This window comes from Podarcis gaigeae, assembly GCF_964106915.1.
Source record: "Podarcis gaigeae genome assembly, chromosome: 16".
Classification (NCBI taxonomy): Eukaryota; Metazoa; Chordata; class Lepidosauria; order Squamata; family Lacertidae; genus Podarcis; species Podarcis gaigeae.
This window is the reverse complement of record NC_139693.1, coordinates 26,185,166-26,212,291: the sequence shown is the minus strand read 5'-3', so window position 1 is coordinate 26,212,291 and position 27,126 is coordinate 26,185,166. Positions and strand designations below refer to the sequence as shown.

General features: G+C 44.2%; 2 protein-coding genes across 2 annotated transcripts; one reads left to right on the top strand and one right to left on the bottom strand.

Moving 5' to 3' along the window:
- Window positions 1-1,206: 1,206 nt before the first annotated feature.
- RNF10 (ring finger protein 10) lies at window positions 1,207-18,039 on the bottom strand. Its single transcript, XM_083717135.1, has 17 exons — window positions 17,824-18,039; window positions 14,182-14,387; window positions 12,920-13,116; window positions 11,514-11,604; window positions 11,171-11,355; window positions 10,949-11,085; window positions 9,616-9,776; window positions 8,744-8,881; window positions 7,595-7,850; window positions 6,311-6,444; window positions 5,687-5,804; window positions 5,102-5,203; window positions 4,598-4,735; window positions 4,178-4,278; window positions 3,678-3,738; window positions 3,088-3,249; window positions 1,207-2,279 (listed from the first exon to the last, which is right to left on the bottom strand). The coding sequence occupies exons 1-17, from the start codon at window positions 18,002-18,004 to the stop codon at window positions 2,206-2,208; spliced, it is 2,442 nt and encodes an 813-aa protein (XP_083573261.1). The 5' UTR covers window positions 18,005-18,039; the 3' UTR covers window positions 1,207-2,205.
- Window positions 18,032-26,923, top strand: COQ5 (coenzyme Q5, methyltransferase). Its single transcript, XM_083717604.1, has 8 exons — window positions 18,032-18,182; window positions 19,535-19,903; window positions 21,014-21,163; window positions 22,513-22,737; window positions 23,702-23,808; window positions 25,250-25,338; window positions 26,056-26,167; window positions 26,337-26,923. Exons 2-8 carry the CDS (start codon window positions 19,732-19,734, stop codon window positions 26,436-26,438), a joined length of 957 nt encoding a protein of 318 aa, XP_083573730.1. The 5' UTR covers window positions 18,032-18,182; window positions 19,535-19,731; the 3' UTR covers window positions 26,439-26,923.
- The last annotated feature ends 203 nt before the right edge of the window (window positions 26,924-27,126 follow it).

Genomic DNA, 27,126 nt, shown 5'->3' with positions numbered 1-27,126 from the left:
CCTGTTGCTTGCACGCAGAACGTGTTGTAAGTTTGATAACCCCCTGATCTCTTAAAATGGGATGTCTTACTATCACAAGCTAGCTGAAACAGAGCAGTCAGACATTCCATTTTCATCCAGTTCTTCCTCTAAAGCAATCTTTCCCAACCAGGTGCCCCAGAGAGGTTTTGGACTCCCATCAGCCAGCAGTTGTAGTCCAACATTTCTCAGGCTGGAGAAGGCTGCTCTAAATCCTTGAAGGCCACATTTGTGGGGGGCTACACGTGCCCCCCCCGGTGAATCTTGGCACATACCCCTTGGCACTGGGAAGAGCTAACTGACTGCATGGTTCAATGGGTAGAGACCATATTGGCACTGAGAATGATGAGGCACAATTTGCCAAACAACCGAGAATAACGCAACTGCAATGGGGAGGAAGAGGCATCATGTGCCTGCCACCTACTGAAAATATGTTTGGTGGTAACAGCTTAGCCTTCTCCAGTGAAACAATTGCTGTGTCAATAGAACCTGCAGCCAAGCTGGAAGGAAAATATCCTCTGCTTTGTTGTTTTTAGTCTTGGCCAGGCTTTGTGCTAATGTGGTGCCCCTTCCATGTTTTGGAGGAGAGTGCTATTGATTGCTACTGGCCATGATAGAGGCTATATGCTCTGACTTCACAGCTAGAGGCAACAATGCTGCTGAATACTAGGTGCTGGAAGCCACAGGAGGAGAGAGTGCTCTTGTGTTTGGGTCTTGCTTGCTGGTTTCTCATAGGCATCTGGTTGGCCACAGTGAGAACAGGATATTGGACTAGATTGGCCAGTGGCCTGATACAGGATCTTATGTTCTTATGACTACATATGACTCACTAGATGAGAGCTGTAGTCCAAAGCATTTGCATGGTTCCAGGTTGGCGAAGCCTGCTTTAGGCTTTTGTCCAAAGTACAAAAATTGTAAAGGCTCAGCTGCTAAAGCCACGTTAAGTCTAAGCTAATTCAGCCAAAATAAAAACTGGCACCAAGGTCTGCTTTTGTACATTACAGCTTTTATAGGACCCTCAGATACTAAAACTGTCTTTGGTGTCTTCCCTTAAATAAACGGGAAACCAGGTTTGGTTGGAGGACATTTGTTTCCTGGTCACAGAAAACACTGTTACCAGGACTTAAATGAAAAGGGCTTGATGCAGAATAGTCTGTTAAAGAGAGAGTAAGGTACAGCTCAGGGAAACACCTTGTGCATATGGTTTATTGCAACTAATTTCACCCTTGCTGGTATGGTACACTGAAGTTCATTGTATTCAATGGAACTGACACTTTTATTTTTAGTAGTAATTAGTTTCAGATCAAGCCACAAGCAGTGCAGAATGAGACCACTTCTCAAAACAAAGTAGGGGCTGGAAGAGTGAGGAGAGAAAAAGGATGGAAGGCTAAAATGTACATTATACAAACCCAAACTGAATCCCAGAACCAAGCAAACGGAAGACCATGACCTCCAGATCCTTAGGGGTTTGACCTGCATGTGCATACAAGCTACCTGTTCTGCGCAAAGGGGGGGGGGGCATTCTAATTTGTCTCCAAGTAACCTTAGCACCATTAACACCCAAGAGCAGAAGAAAGGGCATTACTCTCTCTTGCCTAGCTGAATACAATTGGCCTCCAGAACCCATCAGGTTACTCAGGAAAGCCTTCCCAAAGTACCTTTCCCCAGTTTTTGCCCTTTGGGGAAAAGATTAAAAATAGCAGGTATAAGTTGAATTATTTCCTCCTCCGCTACCCGCCCCCCAAATTCTTTATAAGCAGCGCTAATCAAAATGGCACAACAATCAGTGTATGCTCTATAGCCAGGTTCCTTTAGTTACCAATTTGCCAGGAGCAGATGTTATCACCCAGCCCACTGCAGTCAGTAGACTCCTTTTCACACAGGCCGGAAGCATCAGGAGCTCCCTGCTTGCCTCAAGTGACAAGCAAGTGTGCCACCCTGACCACACTATTATTCCCAGGTCAAAGGTGTTATACTTGGCACAGCCCTGGCATTTTGGCTTCTGCGATGCAATACTTTGTTTTGGTATTAACTGGACAAGTACTCCTTTTTAATTCCTATGCACCTTCCCAAGTCCCAGAAACAGACTTATTCTGCTCAAACTTAAATACTTTTTTTTTCTATAGCAGCAAAAACACAAAAGCAAACAAAAGAGAACCAGGTGAAGAAATCTGTCCGTTAGTATGATCACTTGGTATGAACCACTGAAGTGCTGAACAGCAATTTTTGCTTCTGCTTCTTTTTCTTGCCTCTTTTTTCCTCTGTAAAAGAAACAACAGCCTGAGTCACCAGAAGCAACATGTTCCCTATCAGAGATGCTAAACTAATGACTTACTCCAAAGAAGCAATTTCCTTTTATATATACACACCCCCTGCATTAAGGGATCATCCTGCAGCTACAGGAGCCCATTTAGGCCTTTGACATGTTGCTGGACTCCAGTTCCCATCAGCCACAGCAGCTTGCATGGCCCAAGATGATGGGAAATATATAGTCCAGCAACCTCTGCAGGGCCACAGGTTCACTGTCCCTGGGCTAAATAAAAAACTCATCCCTGGAAATATAGAACCAGGGCAGGCTTCCTGCGGGAAGGCGTCCGCTGGCAAGCTCTTTCATTCTCAAGTCCCCTAGCCTTTGGATCAAAAACCTTCAGCTTCCCATTCAAGCCTTCGAAACGCGGATGCCTGGCTGGTCACTGGCCAGAGCAAGGGTGGGGACATAAGTTAGTGGCAGTAGGTCCCATGACCAACCCTCCACATCTCAAAGAATCAAGCTGGGCCAGTAAATTCCCACAGCATCAAAGATTCCCACAGAACAAAGATGATTGAGACTGTATAAGCATTGTTCAACATATCTAGCTAGGTTTGCCCTGCACTGTACTCCAATATTACGTACGACTATCAGAAGCACCTGAATTGGAGATGGCCATGACAGGCATCACCCAAGAGGGACATTGCAAATGTACGATAGACAAGCAGTTGTGCAAGTCTCCCCCTACATCAGTGTTAAGGGGCTGCACAACTGAGCGCCCCCACCCACACTACTGGGCTATTTCCCGTCTCTTTTCTTACCCAAGAGATGGTCAGAAGTGGACGGCTTGTCCAGTTTTAGGAAGGCTGCCTCAATAGCTTGGCTGAAGGAGTTCTGGAAACTAGGCACAGGTACACGGTCCGAGTTATCGCTCTCCCCATCACTGTCTCCTGGGGCGGGAGGAGCCAGGGTGGAGTTTTCCTCTGAAATAAAAGTGGCTGTTTTTAAATCATTGGGGAGTCTGAACAGGCCTCTGTCATAAGTGCTCTGAGGCACCATTGAAAAGAAACACACATAGATATCAGGATATCAGAGGTGATATCCTTCCATTGTAAGACATAAGGCTTTTATAAATTTAGACAGGCCTTTGGCTTGGCCGACTTTATTTATGGCTCCCTTTAACTTGCTCTAATGCAGTCACTATTTGGTGTTTCGTGGCTAGCGACTTTATTTTTTATTACAAAATGTAACTGATAAACATCTTTAACCATTTCATTGTAATTTTTTAAGATTGGTGTTGACAATCTTGGGTGCCATATATAGAAAAGTTGGCTATAAATTGAGATAGACTCAACTCTACAAAGGTGCTGCCTCTTGGAGACACTAAGCGAAGAAGAATCACTTTGCTTACCTTTCTTCTTTGGCTGAAAACTATTCCATGTTTCTGGTTTAGCTTTTCCAGCCCTCAGCATCTACCAAAAACAAGTACAAGTCAGATCAGGCACACGCTACCAATCTGTGACTAAAGAGTGGCTTGAGATCAATGGAGGGCATTTCAACAGGACAGCTAAAACTACTTTAAAGGTTAATGTCAGGAGCTGGAGTAAGGAATAGGTCAGCAATAAAGCACCTGATGTCAGTGACGTTAACTCATTATTCAAAAACAAGAACAGCTCTGTCCTAGTGGTCACAGCTGGAGCCGCCAACCACTCTGCATCCAACCAGCCCATGACAGTTAATGGTAGCAAACACCTTTTTGTGGTTTACTCAGACGTGATAAAGCAGTGTGGACAATTTTGTAGTTCTGGGTTCAGGCTTCATTTATGCTTGAATCACAAGCAGATTCCATAAACAATTCTCATAATGAAGAACTGATTGGGTGCAGCGGAAAGTCCTGCACAAAGCACACACCTGGGCAAAGGAGGGGAGGGTAGATTCCTCCTCCAGATTTCCAACAAAGAGTGAAGGGCTGCCAAGACTGCCTGCGGGAGACAGTGGAGTATACATGGACTCTGCAAGAAGAAAAATCACACATTTACTATACAAACTAAGAGTTGTGTTATTAAGGAGGCATGATAGCAGGTATAGGCTCTCATGCACCTGTGCATCCTTCTTTCTCAGGCACTGGTCTTCCAAGCCTCATTAGTTTCATGTTTGATGCTATTTTAAATTCAGCTGGGGACTCACATTCCTTCCAGTAGCTGCTGTTCAGGAGTCCCCCTGTCTTTTGTCTGCATTACCCCACCCATGGATGATTCTGCTAAGGAAGTGGAAGTAAACCTTTAGAGAGTGAGCACCGGCTGGGTACCCAGGTCTCTTTCAGCTGCTCACCTGATTGAGAAATGGGACTTGAACCAACAGGAGAGAGCAGAGCATCACTCTGGTTCTCAGTGCCTGCATACTCTCCGGAGCATGCACTGAAGGCAGGGAACTGCTGCAAGTTCTCCAAAGCAATATGAACCTCTGGATCTAGACAGAAAACCAAAAGTTTTATCTCTGTGACAAAAGTTATTCACTCCTATGCCAATGATTCAGATCAATTCAAGTGACATCTACTCCCTCATGCATCTTCTTCCTTTTCAGAGGGGTGTTAAAGCCATATGGCCATTGAGAAATTCCTTAGCTTCACTGCTTAAAATACGGCATTCCCACCATCTGTCATTTCTACATACTCACTGGGCTGTTTCAAATTATACCACCACCACCCCGGTCACAAAAGGCCAACGTGAATCACAACCGCCCCCCTCTCCTCCCACTTACTAAGGTGCTTCCATATACACCAATCGTCAGACCAAGCACTTCTTTATAGATGAGGAGGGCAAGGTTGCCACTTACATCTGCCTTGCTTCTTGTTCTCCTCTATCTCAATCCTGCGCTCCCGACGTCGCTCATCACGAGCTTTCTTCTGTCTCAGGCGCTTCCTTTTCTCAATGTCATCTAAGAGCAATTGGGAGAGTTCCCAGGTGAGACAGACTGCTCAGAACAGCAAAGAAAAAAAAGCACCTTACCTGTTCCTTCCCTGTCCCCCTTTGGTAGTAGTTCCCAGTGGCACCTCCTTTAGAAGCCCAACAATGATGGGGTTTCAGTTTCCATTTTCTGTTGCATGATTGGACTTCACGGTTTTCCAATATTTGTTTCCAAACCCAAGCAAACCCACATCAGATTACCTGCCCCCTCTCTTCTCAGCACTGAACCTTAAATCAGGGTGGCTAACATGGTGCCCTCTAGATACTGTTGGACTGCAACTCCCATCATTCCTGCCAACTGGCCAAGCTGGCATGGGATTGATGGGATTTGGGAGTCCAACAACAACATTGGGAGGACACCATACCGGCTACTCCCATTTTGAGTTACGTGGAAAGCAACTCTTCAGCTACAACTGGGAATTGCAACAGAAAAACAGAACTTCCCAATGCTCACCTGAGAACATCTGCAGTGTTTCCTTCGAAATGATAGGAGGCTTCAAAGCTAATTCACAGATACTGAACTCACAAGTGAGTGGCAAATGACACAGGTAACGATGACGCTGCCGCACGTCCTGCAGGTGGGGTTGGGGGTTTAGAAAGAAGAGAGCTGGTTGTGCAACCTTCAAACACACCTTTCTGCCTGGGCGTATGGCAACCCATAATGGAAATGTTGATTTTGGAGAATTTACTTAGAATGAGCTCAAAAAATGAACATTTTGGGGGGAGATTTTGAAAGAAAAAGCTAAACGTTTGTGTCTGGATTTTCACTTTTTGAAATACGGTAACCCTACCCCATGCCCATTCCCTGAAGTCATGTTGTGTAAAGAGAATGCTGGTCAATGTCAATAAAAATGCCTTATTTTTACCAAATAAAGCCAAGCCAGTGCCAGTTATGAGTATTTCCAAGTGTGAGAAACACTCAAGTGCACCTAAACCCACCTCCCGGCATACAGCCAGAAAATCATTCCAGGAGATAATAAATCCTTGCAAAGGAAAAATCTATGAAGGTACCTATACCTCAGACAGTAGCTCAGCCACAGTCAAACTACACACTGAGGGCAATCCTGGGTGTCGTTACCTCCGTCATGGAGTGGCCAGATATCTCCACCACAGTGGCTGTGATCTTCTCTGGGCTCTTCTCCAGGCTGCCGTACTCGTGCACAAGACAACGGACATTCACTGGGTGAAGGTACAGGCACTGCCCGTCCTCAGCTGCAGCACGGGAAGAGAAGTTGCAGGACAGTTATGGAAAGCAGGGGAAACGGGACAACGCGCCCTACTCTCTTGACCCACTTACGAGACACAGCAGCCCCAGGTCTACAGTGCTCCTCTGCATGCACCTGGGGCTGCTGCACACAGGTTTTTAATTGCCAAATGCCACTTAAGCAGCATATAAATTAATAATAAATAATAATGGGAATAATCCAGTAAGGTATTTGATTCTGCCTTGAATAGCCACCTCACTCCAGTTCCATAACGTCAATTGCAAACCACCTTTGAGACTCTAGCAGGGACTGCTGTTCAATAGTGTTAAGCTTAATTATGGAATCCCCGGAAATGCAGTGGGTTGTTAAGCATTTATTTGCACTTCTGAGAGTCCATATTGATGTTTTGCTTTCTGAGCATCACCACCACTGCCTCCAAAACTAGAACAACATAGCAGATTCTCCTTATTTCTGAGAGTAGAGTACCAAAGAATCTCCTGTTTTCTTCAGGGAAGTAGCTCTCAATCCATCCTTGGGAACCAATAACCTAAGAGCCCCCTTTGTGTGTAGCACCTACCCACACCCAGGCAGCACAAAACAGAGAGGGCATCGCTCCATAGGGCACTGGGAACCCCTCACTTTTTGTTCTGCTATGTGTCTCTGGCTCAACCAAAGCTCTTAAGGCCATGAAGTAATTAAAGGTCACTGGGCCTTTTCCCCGCCCCCAAAAGGCTGGCTTCCCTTGAAGAAAGTTATTGTTGGTGAAGCATGTTACACAGTGATCTTCTGAAGCCTTGCATCAGGGGTGGGGTACCTCAGGCCTGGGGTCCAAATGCAGCCCCCCAAACCTCTCTTGTTTGGCCCCTCCGGACCCTCCCCTAGGCCAGCCTCTCTCCTCTGTACCCTCTGTGAGCAGATTTGCCTAGCTGGAATGGATTCTTGAATTATGATAGTATCTCTTGCTCATCTGGATGTAAGGTAGAGACATTGTGTGTCCACTGCACAAACATGTAGCCATATCCATCACCCTATGTACTTTTTGCCTTTGGCCCTGTCCACCACTGACATGCTGCCCCCCAGAAGGTTCCCCACGAGGAAATGCAGACCTTGAACTGCAAGAGGCTTCCCTACCCTTGCCTTGACATTGTTGAGCTAACCTTGATAGAAGTAGTAGAAAGGGGTGGTGCTTGGGTGCCCACTGCTGAATGCTGTTTCAGGTTTCTCGCAGGCAGGTTCAGGCAGACTGGCTCCTTCAATCTCACTTGTGCCCGGTAGGTCCCTGCCAGATTCCTCAGCATCATCCACTCCCACTGCCTCTTCCACCTCAAAAGGGGGCAGGACAGCAGCCGCAGACTCTACAGAAGGTGGCTCCAGGATTTCTTCTTCAAAAGCAGAGAGATACTCCAGAATAGGCTGTTAAGAAGAGAGAGTAGTTCACATCCATCTTTCTCAACAAGCCCTCAAAACCCCTCAAGTTATCTCTGCCATCTCTTTCCTGAAGTCACCCTGGAGTGTCTAGCTTAATAGTCTCTGGGGCACAAGGACTGAAGCTAGGTTCACCCCATTCTAATAATAATAATAATAATAATACATTTTATTTATATCCCGCCCTCCCCAGCCAAAGCTGGGCTCAGGGCGGCTAACAACAATCAAAATAATCCAACATTCTAAAAACATTCATTATAAAATTAATTAAAATCAAATTAAAATCAAATTGATGGCAACCATTAAGCAAAATTATGTGCAGATTGCCAGAGGAAGGGGTCAGGCTGCGCACTGACCAAAGGCCTGGTGGAACAGCTCTGTCTTGCAGGCCCTGCGGAAAGATGTCAGGTCCCACAGGGCCCTAGTCTCTTGTGACAGAGCGTTCCACCAGATTGGAGCCGCGGCCGAGAAAGCCCTGGCTCTAGTTGAGGCCAGCCTAAGCTCTCTGAGGCCTGGGATCTTCAGGATGTTTTTATTTGCAGACCGTAAGTTTCTCTGTGGGGCATACCAGGAGAGACGGTCCCGTAGGTACGAGGGTCCTAGGCCGTATAGGGCTTTAAAGGTTTAAACCAGCACCTTAAACCTGATCCTGTACTCCACCGGGAGCCAGTGCAGCGGTATAGCACCGTATGAATATGATCTCGCAGCGAAGACCCCATAAGGAGTCTCGCCGCGGCATTCTGCACCCGCTGGAGTTTCTGGGTCAGTCTCAAGGGCAGCCCCACGTAGAGCGAGTTACAATAATCCAGCCTGGACGTGACCTTAAAATAGTTATTGAATAGAGTGGGATAACAATATTTCAACAGCACTCAAGCTCTCACCTTCCTCTCCTGGGTTGCTACTACTGCTGCTGCTTCTTTGTCAGATGACTCCGTCACAATGAGAGCCTCCACAGCTGCTGTGGTACCTGCAACGTCACTCTCTCTGTTTTTGTCGGACATCAAGTTTCCCTCTCGATCCTAAAAGCCAAGCCAAACATTGTTAATCTCAGCATCACATCAACATATACACCAGGCTTTGCCAGCCTGACGCTCTTCAGATGTTTTGGACTGCACCTCTTGATGTTTAACCATCACTTACGCCCTACCAGAGAACAAGAAACAGGCACTATCGACAGTGGCAACAAACTATCTGGGTTCTATGTGACTTAAGGTCAAACCCATCTTGCAAGGTTATTGTGAAGACGAAAGAAAAAACTGGAAGCATCATGTAAACTGGAAAAAACCCTTAAAAACCATTATTCCGAAAGAAAGAAAGAAAGAAAGAAAGAAAGAAAGAAAGAAAGAAAGAAAGACAGACAAGCCTACCCAGATACTTAGAAATGCTGATGTGGTTTTTAATCTCTTTTAGTATATTAATATCTTGCATGTTTTAATGTATTGCACATTTCCCCTGTTTTTATGGCATGACCTTTTTGTAAACCGCTTTGAGGGTTTTTACAATCAAGTGGTGTATAATTTTTTACAAAATAAATAAATATTCCTATTTGCTCAAGTTACAACTTCAGCAGTATTTGTGCTTGTCAACACCCCTTCACCCCCCCCCCCAAAACCACCCTTTGGCCACCTGCCAAAATAGGGAAATACACAATAAAAATACTCAAAGTCACTCACATTGAACAGGTGCCATGAGCAACTAGTAAAACCCACAGATTTCCCTACATCACATCACTCAAAACCCGGCGATGCCTCACCTTCAGCTCCTGAATGGCAGCCTCAATGAAACATGCTTCAGGTGTGTGCTTGTCCTCCTCGTACTGGCGCAAGAGTGCCACCTTCTCTTCCAGGATAACCTCCTGCAGCACCTGAGCCTTGGAGGCCAGAAGCAGCTTGGAGTACTGTCCATGTTGCTCATCTGCACAAAGACATGCCAAGTTAATGGTACACTGGGATGAACATAGCCATCCAGTTGGAAGACATCCTACAAGTTAACACTCTTGTGATCTGCTTGCTCTCTTTATAGCCACAGCCTGCATTGATGCCAGAGGTGCAGCAATGCTTCCCCAGCTGTTTAGGGGCTGGACCTACATATGCCTGCAGAGGCCTTCCCTAGCAACCACAGGGGTTGCTCCCCTCCATTAAATTAGACTTGAAAGAAGCCTTCACTTGCAGCCCATATACTGGGCTGCAGTGAGTGATTGGCTGCCTGCCTGGGATGTGCGGTGCCTGTAACAGTCTCTCTGGGTTGCAAGGACACCCATGGATGCAAAAAAGTTAGCACTCCCTGCTTTACCACCTGAAAACTTTTGTTCATTCTCTATCTGCTACTAGGGTCCAACGGACCCCTTTGAAGTCCTAGCTGGAAATATATAGTTCCACTTAACATAAGAAATAGACATGACTGATACCGTACTCTAAAAATGTAGTCTAACATGGAAACTAGTGAGATACACTGGACCCCACAACATTGGAATGTGCCAAGCAATTAAGTTACTAGTGCTGAAGTTATCTTGCTTGATTTGTTAAGGACAAGCAAAGTTTTGGACATGTGACTGTGGAAAAGGTGCAACCAATCAATTAGGTAATCTTCCTCACTGGGCTATCACGAAGCCCTGGTGGAGAAAACAGAAGGGGAAGCAAAACAGAGACTTAAAGCACAGAGGTGAAATACTGGACGTAACAGTAAATAATGGAAGGGGTCAAATGGATCACTTTAATCATTTGTCGATCACAGAATTGTGCTTAGTCCAACCTTGCATTTAAGAAAGCACTAGTTGGGTGTAGGGAACACCTGTGGCCCTCTAGATTTTGCAGAACTACAATGCCCATCATCCCAACCATTGGTCATACTTACTGATGGGAATTGCTTCATGCTTTTTGAAGCAGGGAATCTAGGCAGTTTACATACAGGGAGCAACAGCAGAGTAACAGTTCTGCCACCTTCAAGGAGCCATGGCCAAGACTGATTTTTGTGCTGCTCCTATTCATTTCAAGGCAGCTCAAGCCAGAAAAAATTGTAGTAGATTATGCCCCGGATACTGCACAAATGGCAGCAAGGTCTACCCAACTTCCCTCTTTGCCGCTCACCTCCTAGATGAATAGGCTGTTCCACATTCACCAGCTTTGACTTGGGCTGCGCTATCAAGACACCTTTCCCCCGTCGCATCAATTGCATCGTAATTGTGTCGCCAATCGCATACTGACGGGTTTCCAAAGCAACAACGCTGCAAAAACAAAAGGGAAGTGATGAGCAATAGGTGACTTGTGAGCCAATAAGAAATAAGGCATTGCTCAGAGAACCTCTTTTACCTTTTCAGGTCTTTCTTGTGAATAGAGCCATAACAGATGGGGCACTTACTCCAAGTCTTCTCACTCAGAGAGAGATAATGCAGGATGCATGCCCAGCAGAAGATGTGCCCACAGCGAGTGATCTTGGCAGCAGTAGGCGGGTATAAGCATATCGGGCAAGAAGGGACTTCATGGCTGCAAATCCGCTGGGAAAGTGCAACAGAATACAATTTATTATGTTATCCTTTCACTCTAAAATATGACCATAACAGATTGGAGAACTGAGCCCAAACTCAAGTGGTAAGTGGCCAACCTGTCTAAGTTTGTGTAATAAAGCTTTCAAGGCAAGTGCATTGCTACTAACCACTTGTTCCACAAAGTCCCAGTTGACCAAGGTGTCTGGGTCAGTGAAATGAACTGTGTAGTCCTGGTCATCACACACCACAAACTGGCAGCTGAAAAGCAAACACAGAAAAAACACAATATATTGAATACTTATCTGATGCTAAACAATCTGAAAAGAATCCAGAAATACAGGTATTCAGGATCACAATTATATAAGACTAGTGATGTCAAATTCTCAAGAATAATCTTTTGGAGAATATTCTCGAGAATATTCTTGATTAATGAAAATATTAGAGAATTTTCATTTAAAATAGGAGAATATTCATTTTAATGCATTGAAAGTGATATAATTTTAATGCATTGAAAATGATATAATTAGTTAATATACATGTTTTTTCATAGGTAAACTTGTTCAGATGGCAATCAAAAACTATACAGATACTTTATTCAATGAGGCAATGCAGTGAATTCACACTTTGATTTTTTTGCACCAAACCTGAAATTGAAAATTCAACCTGAATGACTCACGTTAATCACTAAGCCTGCCACTAACCGTATATTTACCATCAACTTTGAATTCTAATTGTGTATGTATAATGGATTAAAAAAACAATTATTCATTACTTACACTGACAATATCACAGCTTGACTTATTATTTACTAAAAAAAATTAATGCATACTGTAAAACTGGTTCTTACATTAGAATTTGCAGTTTGTGGAGAATATTCTCTGGAGAATTTTCTAGCAGAGAATATTCTCACATCACATCACTAGATAGGACAACATAAAAAATAATAGCAGAATCGCATTAGTACAGGGGTGGGTAGCTTATGGCCCTACAGATGTTTGACTCCCATCTCCCATCAGCCCCAGGAATCATGGCCAATGGTCAGAAATGGTAGCAATTGTAGCCTGGCAACATCTGAAAGAAAACAGGTTAGTCACCTCTGCCTTATTACAGTATTACCGGTATGTGGATCAACTTAATGCAGGAAGCCAATCCAACACTTACAGATTTAATAAAGAATAACATGGTATCAAAGAAGAAATATTGAAAATGCCTTCATTTCCTTAAATTGTTACTTTTCAAGGCTTACTTCTCAACTTACTCTCGGAATTACTACTACAAAAGGCTTCTAAAGTGTCTATAGAAACCAGAGCATAAAATTTAAAAGTGCACAATGAATCATTCCTAGGTCTTTCTGCCCACAAAACCTTCCAAGTAGAGACTGCTACATAAAGTCTCATTAAACTGGGAAAACAGCAAAACAATATAATCACAGAAGTTTCACCAAAATCATAGCAATGTAAGAAAATGAATACATTTTCCATTTTTCTTTGCCTTGATTTTTGCTGGCCTCGCTTTCCCTTGGGCATATGAAAAGCAACCACAAGCTTGGGCATATGAAAAGCAACCCACTCACTTGGCCTGTAGGAAAAGCTCCTTGCTAAAAGGTTTGTTCTCCCATCTGTTCCTCTTGCCCCAACTGCCGCGGCCATTCCCAACATAGCTTGCTTGGCCACGAGGTTCAAAGGTGAAGTTCAGCAAGTGGTTCAGGCTAATTTTCTTGGGTCCAGAGAACTGGGCAGGGCTGAACTCTGCCCGCTGGGCCTCTGCTACCTGAAAAGACAATGAGTCACTTAGAATGCACCAATAAAACAATTTTTAAAAGCTGTGCCACATAAACATATTTTGCACTGGTGTGTAGTGTAGGCAACACATGTCCAAAGAGCATTTACTATAAAAGACTGCTGCACTGTAAGATTTAGTACACAAATAGGAGTAACACCTTCAGTGGTTTGGAGGCTCAATTCAGACAGCAATTCAATTCAGACAATCAGTCAGTTTCAAACAACTCTTATTCCACAAGTATCAACACACGGAAAAATTAATTTTACAACAAATTTGATAAACTTCAAGCCAAACATCTGAGATTACTTCCCACACAATTGCTAACTTACTTGTAAGGCCTATAATGAGCACACTTTACAGCATGAAATACCAATTGGTATTTCAAATAAACAGATTACTCGGTCTGTCAGATAAATTCCAGCTGCAGAAGAGGCCGGGTCAGATATGGAGACACAAATGTAGATCTTTCAACAGTTTCATCCATTCCTTACATATCTTTCTGCTAGTTGTACAAGCAAAACTTAACACACTACAGAGTCATCAAAACAAAACACTATTCGTGGTACTTTAGGCATGTCATGTCCCATTGTGTCTGCATAAAAGAAGGGTTTTGATGTTTTTAAAAATGGAATTTCTACCTGAGCTATAGCACTAGGGATAAGAACAAGGGTAGACATCCCGTGACTTTGCAGATGCTGCTAGACTACAATTCCCATCACCCCTGATCACTGGCTATGCCAACTGAAGGACAACATCTAAAGGGCCAGATGTTAGCCACCCCTGGATAAGGGGCAGCAATTGAAGATAAGCTTCCTAACAGGTAAAGGAAAGAACTTATGGCACAACACTTTCTAGTTGCTGTTCTACCTTCCTCCACAGCTGTTGGCACCAATTTAGATTTGAAGATGAGGTAAAAATCACTATACAGGATCCTTTTCCATTTTTCAGAACACAGCAAAAGAGCACAAGCACATTCTACACAAGATATGTAGCATCACCATGCAATCATCCCGTCCCAAGAAATATGGCTGGTCCAGCGAGACAGATTCTCACCTCATCTCGTCTTCCACCATTAGAAGAAGAGCTAAAAGGTTTGCTGCCACTGCCATGCCCACCCCTCTGAGGGGGCATCTTATTAAAAGCTTTGCTTTTCTGTGAAGAGGAGCGACGGGATTGGCTGGCGAAGTTATCATTTTTGGGATACGAAGTTTCTCGTTTACGATTATAACGCTGTTTGGATCCACTTGCGTTTTTTCCATCTAGAAAAAGAGATAAAGCAGTGGCTTTTTAAAAAAGCAATCCAAGTTCAGAGTCTCAGGGCTGGAAAATGGAATCTTGACTACAACTAAGCTAATCACCTTCAAGTAATCCCTACTGCAACATGCAGCATATACCATGTTAAAGCAACAAAAAGTCAGCAGGATAACCCAGGAGAAGCTTTATCAAGAAGCAGAACACCACATGCACCCCAAAAATTCACAGAAGCAACAAAAGACATGTTTAGTTATTGCAAGGATGCATCCACATTGTTTTATGGGCTTTGTTACTACTCATCCCCAGAAAAAGCTACTTGAATATTTGTCTGCTATTTTAACAGTGCTATTCTATACACGTCCACTGAAAAGCAAGTCCCATTGAATTCAGTGGGGTTTACTACCAATTAACTTAGTAAAAGACTGCAGTCTCAGTGGTTTGTATTATTCATTGTTTTAAATTGTGCCAAGAGAAAACTGCTAGTGAACATATAGTTGGCATTAGACCATGTGATTGAGCCTGTCTATAGTAAATAGATCTGTTTGTAAACAGTTCCATAGGAGCAACGTTTGTCTTTTTAAATGTGAATTGTTTATTTGTATGCTGAAGCTTTCTCCCCTTCAAGAACAGCCAGTTGAACATATAGTGGACATTTGTTGAACAAAATCATATCTCTTGCATATATTGCAGTATCATGTTAAAAACTTGTTCCAGGAAGATAAACCTTTGCCTCTACTGCCACTAGTTCTGTAGTGACTCGTGCAAAATAATCCGAAAGAAGAAATTACAGCTAGGAAAGAGGATACTGTTTGCATTTCCCTCGCAAGGATCACTTGATCCAGGAGCCCACATGGCTGATACACACTATAAAGATAGGGCAAAAAAGTCTGATATCCTCATGCTCCTACCTGTGCCAAGAGCACTTTAGTCAGTCATATATTTTCAGCTAGTCACACAACCTCAGCAAATACAGCTTACGTCAGGGGTAGCTACTGTGATGCTGTCCAGATGTTATGGACTGCAGCATGCATCAGCTCCAGACAGCATGGCTAATGGTCAAGGAAGATGGGAATTTTAGCTCACAACATCTGGAGAGTACCATGCTGGCTACCACAGTATGCACATATTGAACTTCAGTATTACTGTTATCTCCATATAGATATTTTTCAGCATGCAGAAATTTCACCATGCCATTGTATTTTGTTATATTGCTTGTTATTTGATGGAGTGCTGGCCATTATGAATGAGATTTTAGGTCAGACCTCTCTATTAATTGGCTGTATATGCACATCATGCTAAATGGTTAGTTTCCTGTGATGTAAACAAACTGAAGGAACCTCAGCAGTACACTGGGCTTATACACTCCTTTCTGTGCAACTAGGAGAAAAAGGTTGAAAGCTTTTGCAATGGGTTAACCACAGCAGCCATACTTTCTGCAACAATAAACTGCACTTACATTAACTATGGTTTAGGTTCAACAAGCCAACTTCAAACTGCAGCTTGTTTAAACCAACTATAGTGAAGATTAACTACAGTTCTGAGTCCAGACAGCACAGCAACCTGTATTCAATAGGAAACAGAAAAAAAAACCTTCCATACTTTCTCCTGGCTGTGCAGAGAGGAGTGGGCAGTGTAAAAACCTAAAGCTTACTGCAACTCGTCCTCCTTTTTTCTTATTATTTCAACTAGGCAATGGAGATACACCCAATAAACATATCCCAGACTAATAATCAAGACCTTTACCAACATCCAGCTGTTGTGATATCTTAATTATTTCCATACCACTGACAAGTGAGACTCAGAGGTCTATATATATGAGGGATGGGGAACCTCTGGAGCTCCCAGACATTTGGCTATGCTGATTTATGCTAATAGGACATGGAGCCCAACAAATGTCAAAAGTTGCCTCTAAGCCTACAATAATAATGGATAATCATAGTTTGCTAATTACAACCTTAAGACTCAAATAGCTAAACAGCTAACTACAAGTAGGGAGGGAGTAATTAGATTCCTTTACAAGCAATACAGGTGACTTTTGCAGCTTGAATCACGTATGGAAGAAGGGTGTTTTTTATGAAAGACATTTGCTAACTGCCAGCCAAGTAAAAGGTCACAATAATAGTGCAACTGCTTGTTACACTGACCTTAGCAGTATTTGAGGATTACGTACGCAGAATCAGCCACTTGCACAACTAGCTATGTAGATTAGAATATAATCAGTGCCAGGACACATGGTCTGTGAAAGTCAGAAGTAGCACTTGCTCCACCCAAACCTTCTATCTCCACACTACATTCTTTAGCAGCAGCAACCAACCATTAATTCAGTGTATCATCAGTCCAAACCCAGCACTGCTTCCAATTTTGGTTATAAATACAGTGTAAACAAGAACCCAGACTTCATAACAAATACCCTTTGAACTTCAAAGACCATATTCCTGCAGAGAGGGAACTAATGGAAAATGCAGAATACGATGAGAGACACAGGCAGGAGCCAAAGAGCAGCTGCAGATGAATTAAAAGAATCCTTGGATGAATTCAGCTTTAGATTAGCATCCTGACCACATAATCTGAACCTAAGATTGAGAACATAAGAAAAGCCCTGTCGGATCAGGCCAATGACCCATGTTGTCCAACATCCTGTTCTCTAATAGCCATCCAGATGCTCCAAGGAGAAACTCCCAAGAAGAGTGGAACACAAGAGCACTCTCCCCTCTGCAATTCCCAGTAACTGGTATTCAGAGAAATAATGCCTCTTAAAAGTGGAGGTTGAGCACAGCCACTATGGCTAGTAGCCACTAATAGCTTTCTCTGTGAATTTATCTATGTTTCTTCTAAAGCCATCCAAGTTTGTGGCCATCCCTACCCCCCTATGGAAGTGAGTTCCACAGTTTAAATAAGGGCTGCACGAACAAGTACTTTCTTCTGTCTGTCCTGAATACCTGGCATTTTATCTGTCCTGAACTTATGTTTATGGCTGCAGTCCTATATACACCAAGACCGGGGAAATCTGCAAGATGTTGTGGAACTTAAAATAATTCATACCTGCCCAAAAAGCCACTTTCAGGACATGAGGCACCTGTGGGATTTGGTCACACACCAGGAACACTGAAAGAAGAGAACTTTCTCCCAGCCCCTCCACCTTCTTGTGGCAGAAAGTTCCTATAGGGTACTGAAGAGCAAGACTTGTGTGCTACCCTGTATTTTAACGATGGCTTGCATTATAGCCCACCTTTTCCTCTAAGAAGCTAAAGATAACACACTTGGGCTCTCTTCCTTCAATACCTGCAACAACCCGGCTAGCTTGTTCAGGTTGTGCCTGGTCCCAGGGCGAGCTTCCTGACCCGAGTGGGGATTCGAACCCTGGTCTCCTAGGTCCTAGCCCGGCACTTTAACCACCGGCTCTCCACACAAACTGGAAGCCTGCCCAACTAACTCCCTTACCGCCTTTGGGCTTGGACTCTCCCCCGGCCGGGCCGGCCGAGTTAGAGCGAGGCTGCTGCCCTTTGCCTGCCGACGCCGAGGAAGAGGAGCCGGCGCCGAGGCCGGAGCCGCAGGGGTTGCTCTTGTCCATCACGTCGTGGGCCGGAGCTGCTGTTGCTGCGACGGGCGCGCTCTGGAGCATTCACGGGCGCCGCGGAGGCGCTCTTGCGGAGACTGCGAAGGAGGAGGCGGCGGCGGCGGCTGGGGCCGAGGCCCAGGCTCATGGCCCGGCGGCGGGGTCGGCGCAGCGCAGTCGTCTCGGCCACCTTCATGGCGACATTTTCCTCACTGCTTCGCCCTGAAGAGGGAAACGGAGACAGGTAGGCCTCAAGAGCCGAGTCAGAGGCGGAGGGGGAGGCGGGGGAGCCGGCCGGGCCTGCGGGGCCCCGCGGACGGAGCGGCGGCGGCGGCCGAGAGAGAGGATGCGGCGAGGAGGGACGGAGCCCCGCGAGGCCCGGCCCGGCCTTGGCTCGAGGGCGTCGGGAAGGCCGCAGTGTCGCCGCCCAAGGGAAGCCCCCCGGGCCGCCTCAGCCTCTCTCTCTCTCCGCACAACCGTTGCCGCCGCTGCCCTGTAATGGCGACGAATCGCCGACCACAGTGACGGCCAAGGGCCCGGATGAGGCTGTTTGGGAGAGGTGGGAGGGGCCAGCCTCGGCCCGTCGCAAGGCACGCTGGGCTTTGTCGTTTCTCCCTGTACTGACGGAACAGAATCGGGACGCGGGGAAACTACAGCTCCCGGCATGCTCTCTTCGTCCCTGCGTAGGGCCTCGCCTTTTATTGAGAAGACCAAGGAGGACAAAAATAAAAGCAACGCTTCTGGTTTGCAGCTGGACCTTGCCGCATCGCCTCATGGGATTTGTAGTAGCGACTGGACTTAACTGTCAGGGGTCCCTTTAATGTCTCTTGGTGCCAAAGCTGCGATAGGATACCCAGCACAATAGTATTGTGGAGTCTTGAAAAGTAACAAATTTACAGTATTGTGGCATAACCTTTCGTGGACTGTTAAGACAGCTCATCAGATAAATGAACTGTTATACTAAATTATAGGTACATATTTAAAAGCATTTATAAACTGCTATAAATCTGATACATATGGTGTTTTATGGGGAACAGTGAAGCCGTCTCTCTCTTACAAACAGAATTATCAGTGAGTGCTAGCCCATAAATGCTTGTGCCACAGTAAATTTGTTAGTTTTTAATACGCCACAGAGCTCTTCTGTTCTTGCAGTACAGGGAGAGTTGTTTTAGATTGCATTGCGGTCCTTATGATTGTCATTTCATTTCACCCCGCAGTTGTCCTGAAGAGTCCTCCATGATGTGGTATAGCTAGGTTCCACATCATACTGTGTCGCATCATGAGAAGTTGGTAAGACGATCACGATGCATTTGCATAGTCCGAAGTAGGCATAATTTAGCATTTTCAGTGTGACCGTATATGTATCTCTTCAGAAACAAGCCCAAATGAATTCAGCCTTTTGTATCTTTTACCCCCCCCCCCCATTCTTTACACTTGCAAGTAAGTTCCTCTGACAGCCACAGAATTTAGCCCCAAGAAACTGCACATGGAATTTTGGCCTTAAGCAAATTCACATGTCGTTTGCATAAGAGGAGATACCTAATTTTACATCCACGCCTTAATTACGCCTGAACAGTGGCTATCATTATTATACAGCTATGGCAATTCACAGCGGTGGTTAGACCGGTCTTGAAAACGCCCCGACAATTCACTCCGATGTTGGCGATGCCCATGACGTCGGCGTCTAAGGAGGAATGAGCCCGTGCGCATGGTTCACGCCCTCTCCACCTCCCTTTGAGAATGGGCGGAGCTACAATGAAAGGTGACGTAGAACCATTGCGACACCTAGCAAGATGGCGGCCTCCATGGTTGTTGGCTCTCGCAGGGTATGGGACGGCTGCCGCCGCGGGCAGAGGGTGCTTCGCCTCATACGGGGCCTGTGCAGCGGGGGACAGCGTCCGGCCACCGACGGAGAGACACATTTCGGGTTCCAGACTGTGTCTGAGTCGGAGAAAAGCGAGAAGGGTGAGCTAGGCCGAAGGGAGTAACCAGGCCTCGGCTGAGCGGAGGCGGAGGGTTAATTTATTTGTTATGTTTAAAATTGTCAGTCGGTTTTTTGGCTTTTTTTTTTTACAAAAGTAACTCAAAATGACTTACAGCAGTAAATAAATAACACATATATTAAAGGTAGCATGAAACTACAATAGAATAAGTATCCTTTTGCTTTGTTTTTATTTATTATAACATTTATACTACACTAAAATCAGTGGGCATACTCTGAGTAAAATATAGTTGGATACAAGACTGTGAGAGGTCCAAGGGTCACCCAGTGCTGAATGGGTATTCCAGACCCTAGTTTAACACTATAACTATTAACACCATGATTTTATTTTGCCCTTTATCACATTTGTGACCCTGGGAGGATTAGAAGAACAAATGCATAAAATGCATAAAAAATTAAAGTTACCTGAACATTCAGTGACATACAACAAAACGTATAAAATTAATCAGGATTTAACATAAACTGAATATGCAGTGATGCAACAGAGTCTTGTGGCAAACTAAAGGCTAACTGGTTTTACACCATGTAGGAACTGAGTTTTCCAGGAGGATAGCCAATGATGGCTCCAGTTGACAGGAGGGAGGGAATGTTGTAGTTTGAGTGTCAACACAGAAAAGGTCTTGTCCTATATCATCACACAGTGTACCTCACCTATAAGTGGGTCCACGAGAAGGGCACAGGCAGACTTATATTGGGAGAGGTGCTCTTTCAAAGATCCAGGTCTCAAGTCATTTAGGGCTTTATATTTTAAAAGTCAACACCTTAAATTGTGGCAGGAAAGGTAACTGGGAAAAGCTTTCAGAAATTGTGTGAGCCTACTTGAGCGTTCTCACAGTAGCATTTGGAAGCAACCACAGTTTCCAGCCCATTTTTAAGGGCAGCCCCATATAGATAATGTATAACAGAGCAGTGACAGGAATCTTTCTAGAAGAGAAAACAGCATCTGCCAGAGCAGATACTCTACCATTGAGCTACAGCCCTTCCCTGAAAGAAGAAAAAAGTATCTTGCAATATGTGGCAATATAATCAACACATTATTTGATCATGATCAGTGATGCAGCTATCCTTTTCAGTTTACCAAGTTTTTGAAAATGTGGCTAAGAAGTATGATTTAATGAATGATTCAATGAGTCTGGGAATCCATCGTCTTTGGAAGGACAACCTTCTGCATCAAATGAACCCTTACCCTGGAAGCCAGTTGCTTGATGTTGCTGGAGGGACAGGTGAGACTCACGTTGTTCATAGGCATCTTTTAAGGAGCTTTAGCTCCATGTTTGAGACCATGTGTATAGTCATTTATTTTTTAGGAACTTAAGCTGCCTTATACAGAGCCTTGGTCCACCTAGCTCAGATTTGTCAACCCTGACTGTTAGCAGCCTCTGGGAAGAGAGCAATCCCCAACAATCTGTATTGTGAAGAGATTAATGCTATTCAATTTATTGCTCTGGAGTTGGGGGTGAGCAATGAATTAGGATTATAGGGAGCTGCCTTTTGCTGGGTCAGACCACTAGTCTGTGCTGACCAACAGCAATGGCTCTCCAGGGTTTCAAGTATTGTCTTTCCCAGCCGTACCAGGAGATGTCATGGATTGAAATTGGGACTGTCAGCATTAAAAAGAAATGCTCTACCACTGAGCTACAACCCTTCCTGTTCACTTTTTAGTTTTGCAGGTTATTTGTTTTTGTGTTTTGTTAAGCTTATTTGTTGGTTTCTAAATTGTATTTATATGTTGTGTGTGAATCAGGGTTATTCTAGCCTTCCAAAATCTGCTGGCCTCCAGATTTCATTGGACTACAACACCTATTAGCCATAGCCAGCATGACCAATGATCAAGGATGACAGTAGCTGTGGTCCAAATCACTTGAAGAGCACCAGGTTGGGAAAGCTGGTTTATTCACACTTCTGTATACATTCCTGGGAGCTTCTGATGAAGGGGTGTTAATGACTGAAACAAGTAATTAACGGTAGTACAATCCTCTGCAGATCTATTTGGCACCAAGTCACACAATCTCAGAGGGAGTGACCTTCGGGAAAGTGGGTGGACGTGGTGCTTTTTTATTATTTAGAATACTTTCCATCAAGTGGTTCTCAACTTGGTTTTGCACAAGGTTGCAATAATACAAGATACTGAACACACACATGCTTTACCCTGCAACGTTTAGTCCTCTGGTTGTTTGGGAAAGGGCCTTGACTCAGTGCTCAAGCATCTTCTTTGCATTCAAAGGTAGGACTGGGAGAGACTCCCTGCTTGAAACTGTGGAGAGCCATTGCCAGAACAGTGTAGGCAGCATTGAACTAGATGGGCCAATGGGCTGATTCAGCATAAGGCAGCTTCCTATGCACAACCTTTCCTGAGTGCTGCTGAAATTGGACTGTGCTTTCCTCTGGACAGTCTCAGGACAGTTGGCATTTGGAGCTGAATGTTCTTCCTAGGTTGAATAAATGAATGCAGCTTGAGAATGAATGACTACAGAAACTCCTAGTGTAGTACGTTAGTGCCCTTACAATGCTTAAGCATTGAATTTTAGGGAAGAATCCCACATTGTGAGTCTTCCTTTCAAAACTAATGCAGGAGACATCGCCTTTCGGTTTATCAATTACGTTCGTTCCCAGCGGGAGCGACGAATCCAGCAGCAGCTGAGATCCCATCAGAATTTATCATGGCAGGAGATTACCAAGCTTTACCATGAAGAGGATCATCAGTCACTGGGAGGATCCCATGTGGTGGTTTGTGACATTAACAAGGAGATGCTGAAGGTTGGGAAGAAGAAATCACAACGCCTTGGTTATTCTAAAGGTAATAGACTGGCACTTTAGCAAAGGGATGGAAAACGTGTATGGATAGCCTAGTTCAACATCTAAGCCCCACCCTTTTGACTAGAAAAAAGTTTAACTTACATTACTCAATTACCCCTTTACTTGTACAGTATATGTCAACCTGGAACACTTCAGCGACAGCCAGCAAAGGCTGCTCTTAAGCATCCTGCCCATAAGCACTCAGCATATTGAATCATGTCTATCTATAATTAGCAACAATGAGTTATTCTTTGAAGGTATGGAGGTGAGTGACTGGCGACATGATAGTTTATAAAATTATGCATGGCATAAAGGAAGTGGATTGAGAAATAGTTTTCTCCCTCTCTCACATTTAGTTGAGATTCCTGCATTGCAGGGAGTAGATGGCCCTTGGGGTCGCTTCCAACTCTATGATTTTGTTACTAGAACTTAATGGGCACCCAATGAAGCTGTATATTGGAAGATTCAGGGCAGATAAACGACTTATTCACACAGCACATAGTTGAACTGTGGAACTCACTCCTACAGGAGTCAGTGATAGCCACCTACCAGATGGCTTTAAAAAATAATTAGACAAATTCACGGAGGAGAAACTAGCCATGAAGGCTGTGCTCAGCTCTAAGGTTGAAGGCAGCAATGCTTCTGAGTACCAGTTCCTGGAAACCACAAAAGGGGAGAGTGCTTGTGTGCTTGAATCCTGCTTGCTGGTTTTCCACAGGCATCTTGTTGACCAGATCCAGCAGGTTTTTCATATGTTCGTATGGAATATTACAGCTACAGCAGTGTCTTTTTAAGCTTTACTCCATACACGTGTGCCATCTTGTGCTGGTTTGCTTTAAGTTGACTTTTGCCTGTAAATGAGGGTAGATACTCTCCTAGCAGTCTGGTTTCCTTTAATGACACAGCCTTCCTAAAAGTTGCTTAGGGTGTGCCGCTGAGCAGTTTCCCTTTACATTCTTTCAAAGGATTATCCTGGGTGCTTGGAGATGCTGAAGAGTTGCCCTTCAACAATGACAGTTTTGACATATACACAATTGCCTTTGGTATCCGGAATGTCACTCATATAGACCAGGTGAGCATTGGTCAGATCTTGCTGGATTTTACTCTTTGAAGAACACAACAGCTTGCTCTGCTGGATCAGAGCGAGGTCCATGTAGTCCATGGGTAGGCAAACTAAGGCCCGGGAGCTGGATCCAGCCCAATCGCCTTCTAAATCTGGCCCGCAGATGATCCGGGAATCAGCATGTTTTTACATGAGTAGAATGTGCCCTTTTATTTAAAAAGCATCTCTGGGTTATTTGTGGGGCCTGCCTGGTGTTTTTACTTGAGCAGAATGTATGCTTTTATTTAAAATGCATTTCTGGGTTATTTGTGGGGCATAGGAATTTGTTCATTTCCCCCCCCAAAAAAATATAGTTGCCCCCCCGGGGTCTGAGGGACAGTGGACAGGCCCCCTACAGAAAAAAATTGCTGACCCTTGTGTAGTCAACCGTTCTGTTTCTCTGGGAGAGAAGGGTATGGCTTTCCTGTGTTTATTGTTATTGAGAGGGGTAACAGCACAAGAGCCCTACTGGATCAGACAATCTAGCCTACTACCCTGGCCTCATAGTGTCCAACCACATGCCTATGGGAATTCGGCAAGCAGAACCTGAGCACAACAGCACATGTGCTCTCCAGCAACTGGTATTGAGAGGAATACTTTCGCTAATGCTGGAAGTAGTACATGGTCATTATCTGCCCATGTATTTGCTTAGTCAGCTTCTAAAATCATCCTAGTTGTTATTCATTGAGCTTCTTTACTTGAGAACTTGGGATTTATGAGACTGAGTCAATATAATGCTGAGATTATGATCAGCTTCAGGTGAAAAAAAAAGGGAAAAGCCCGGCTTCGGCTGGGGAGGGCGGGATATAAATAAAATTTATTATTATTTATTATTATTAAAAGGAGAGAGTAGTCTGCCCTGGGTCTCCTTGTCCTGTTACCAAACTTGCACAGGTGCCTAACTTGTTCAATACCTTGAAGCTTTGTCAGGTGGGGCTCCCTACTCCCTTTCTCATAGATTTAGCTTCCACCATAGCTTACCCTATTTTTACATTCCCAGCTAGCTTCTTCCAGCTGCTACCTGGAGAATCCATGTAACTATTCATTTCTCTTGACTTTATTTCTCTTGCTGCAAAAATAAAGCTTTTAGGTGGACATCATTAAATTGAAAGGGAAGGCAGTGGAGGCCTGGAAAACAGGGACTGGCAAAAGGAATAGCAGCCTAGGATTCAGCTGCTGTCACCCCTCACACAGCAGCTTGCTTCTAACTTGCTCAAAACTGGCAATCACTGTCTCTAAAGGCAGCTGGTATATACTGAGAGTTTGCAACAGTTCTTAAATTATATTTAGTGTGTTTATTAACATGAACACAACTTGCCTTGCCAAATCCCATGTTCTGGATCTCAGAATAGCACTGTGTGAAGCATCATAAATATGCTTAATGTGTTCTTCATTCCACCTTTTTTTCCAGGCTCTTCAGGAGGCTTATCGAGTCCTGAAACCAGGAGGGAGATTCCTCTGCCTAGAATTCAGTCATGTCAACAACTCCTTCATTTCCAGGTTGGGTTAGAGATTCTCTCTCTTTTTCATCCCCTTAAGCAAATGTTGTTTACCTCCAGATGTTTTGAATTACAACTCCCATCATCCCCAGTTGGGACATAGGATTCTGGAGCTTGCAGGAAGAGGCTGATGGGAGTTAGGATTGGCAGATGAGGGCCCCCCCAGCCCCCATCTTTCTCTTTATCATAGCACTGGAGGACAGTTACTGTCTTTTCTCCTGTGTACTCTCCATTGCAGCACTGGGCTGGGAAGAAAGGTTTAAACCACCTTAGTCCAGCACTGTAACGGGGATGAGTGTGGTGTGGTCTACGTGCATGTGTGCTTTTGGTGGCATGTGGCCCTTCAACAGCTGGCCAGCCTTGAAGTACCACTCTGTTCTGCCTTGGTCAGACCCCACCTGGAGTATTTTGTACAGTTCTGGGCAGCAGTTTAAAATGGATATTGACGAGTTGGAAGATGTGCAGAAGGTAACCAATAAGATAAAGCCTTGTGGGGAAGGTTTGAGGGAGCTGGGTATGTTTAGCCTGGAGAAGATTGAGAGGTGATATGATAGCCATCTTCAAATATCTAAAGGGTTTTCACATGGAAGTTGGAGCAAGCTTGTTTTATGCTACTTCAGAGGGTAGGACTGGAGTCAAAGGTTTCAAATGGCAAGAAAGGAGATTGATCTGCGTTATCTGTATTAACCTACTGGTGTCCCCCCCCCCCCCTTTGCAGTCTGTATGATCTGTATAGCTTCCAGGTTATCCCTGTGCTGGGTGAGGTTATTGCTGGTGACTGGAAATCCTACCAGTATCTCGTAGAAAGCATCAGGCGCTTTCCGTCCCAGGTAAAAATTTTTTTTTAAAAAAATCCTTTTAAGTCTATAAACATTGAGACTGCAATTATACTTCCTAGGATTGTACACAGCAAGTGTCCCAGGTGAGGTGCACTGTGAAATGTTCAAGAATCCCACAGTTTCATCACTTATTGACAGTATCACCATTGTTGCATTCCAGGTAGAATTCAAGGAGATGATTGAAGATGCAGGCTTTCTGAAGGTGGACTATCAGAACCTGGGTTCCGGCATTGTGGCTATTCACTCCGGCTTCAAGTTATGACTTTCATCTTACAGCATACAAGTTTTAAAATGAAAGGGTGGACTGAACTCTGATGGCCAAATTCAAATAGTTATGGCCTTGCAACACACTCGGCATCATGCCATCAAAGCACACTAATCCCTTGGGGAATTAAATTTCAGTTATCAGTCAGCTGCTGTATTCTGCTGCTTATAGTCATGTGACAGCTGGGTAAGCATCTGCCTCATCTTGCTAGGGAACAACACGTGAACAACTGGAAGATGGGACTTTTATTTCAGTGAGAATTTTTAAAAAAATCTGATGAGTTTAGGCAGTTCTGTTCATGAGGGCAGCTGCATTTTAAGACTCAAGTAATTTCCTATTTCAATCATGTCAACCACCTTTTGTGTAGCCATGCGTGGCACCAACTAGCCTTAAAAACAAAGAGGTCTGCACTTACTGGGTAAAAGTCACTGAAGCACCAAATTTCTTGCTGTATTTATTAAAAATATATATTAATTTTCAAATTTCTTTGTTTCATTGAAATAAGACTTGTAATTTGTTTGAACCTCAAAACGGATATAGCCTCTGTGTAGAGGACAACCACAGGTACATTACCAAGATCTACAACTATTATTATTTATTGAATTTATATGCTGCCCTATACCCAGCTCTATGGCAACACACTCATAATCCTCATCTGCTATAATGTAAGCATGTGTAAATACAG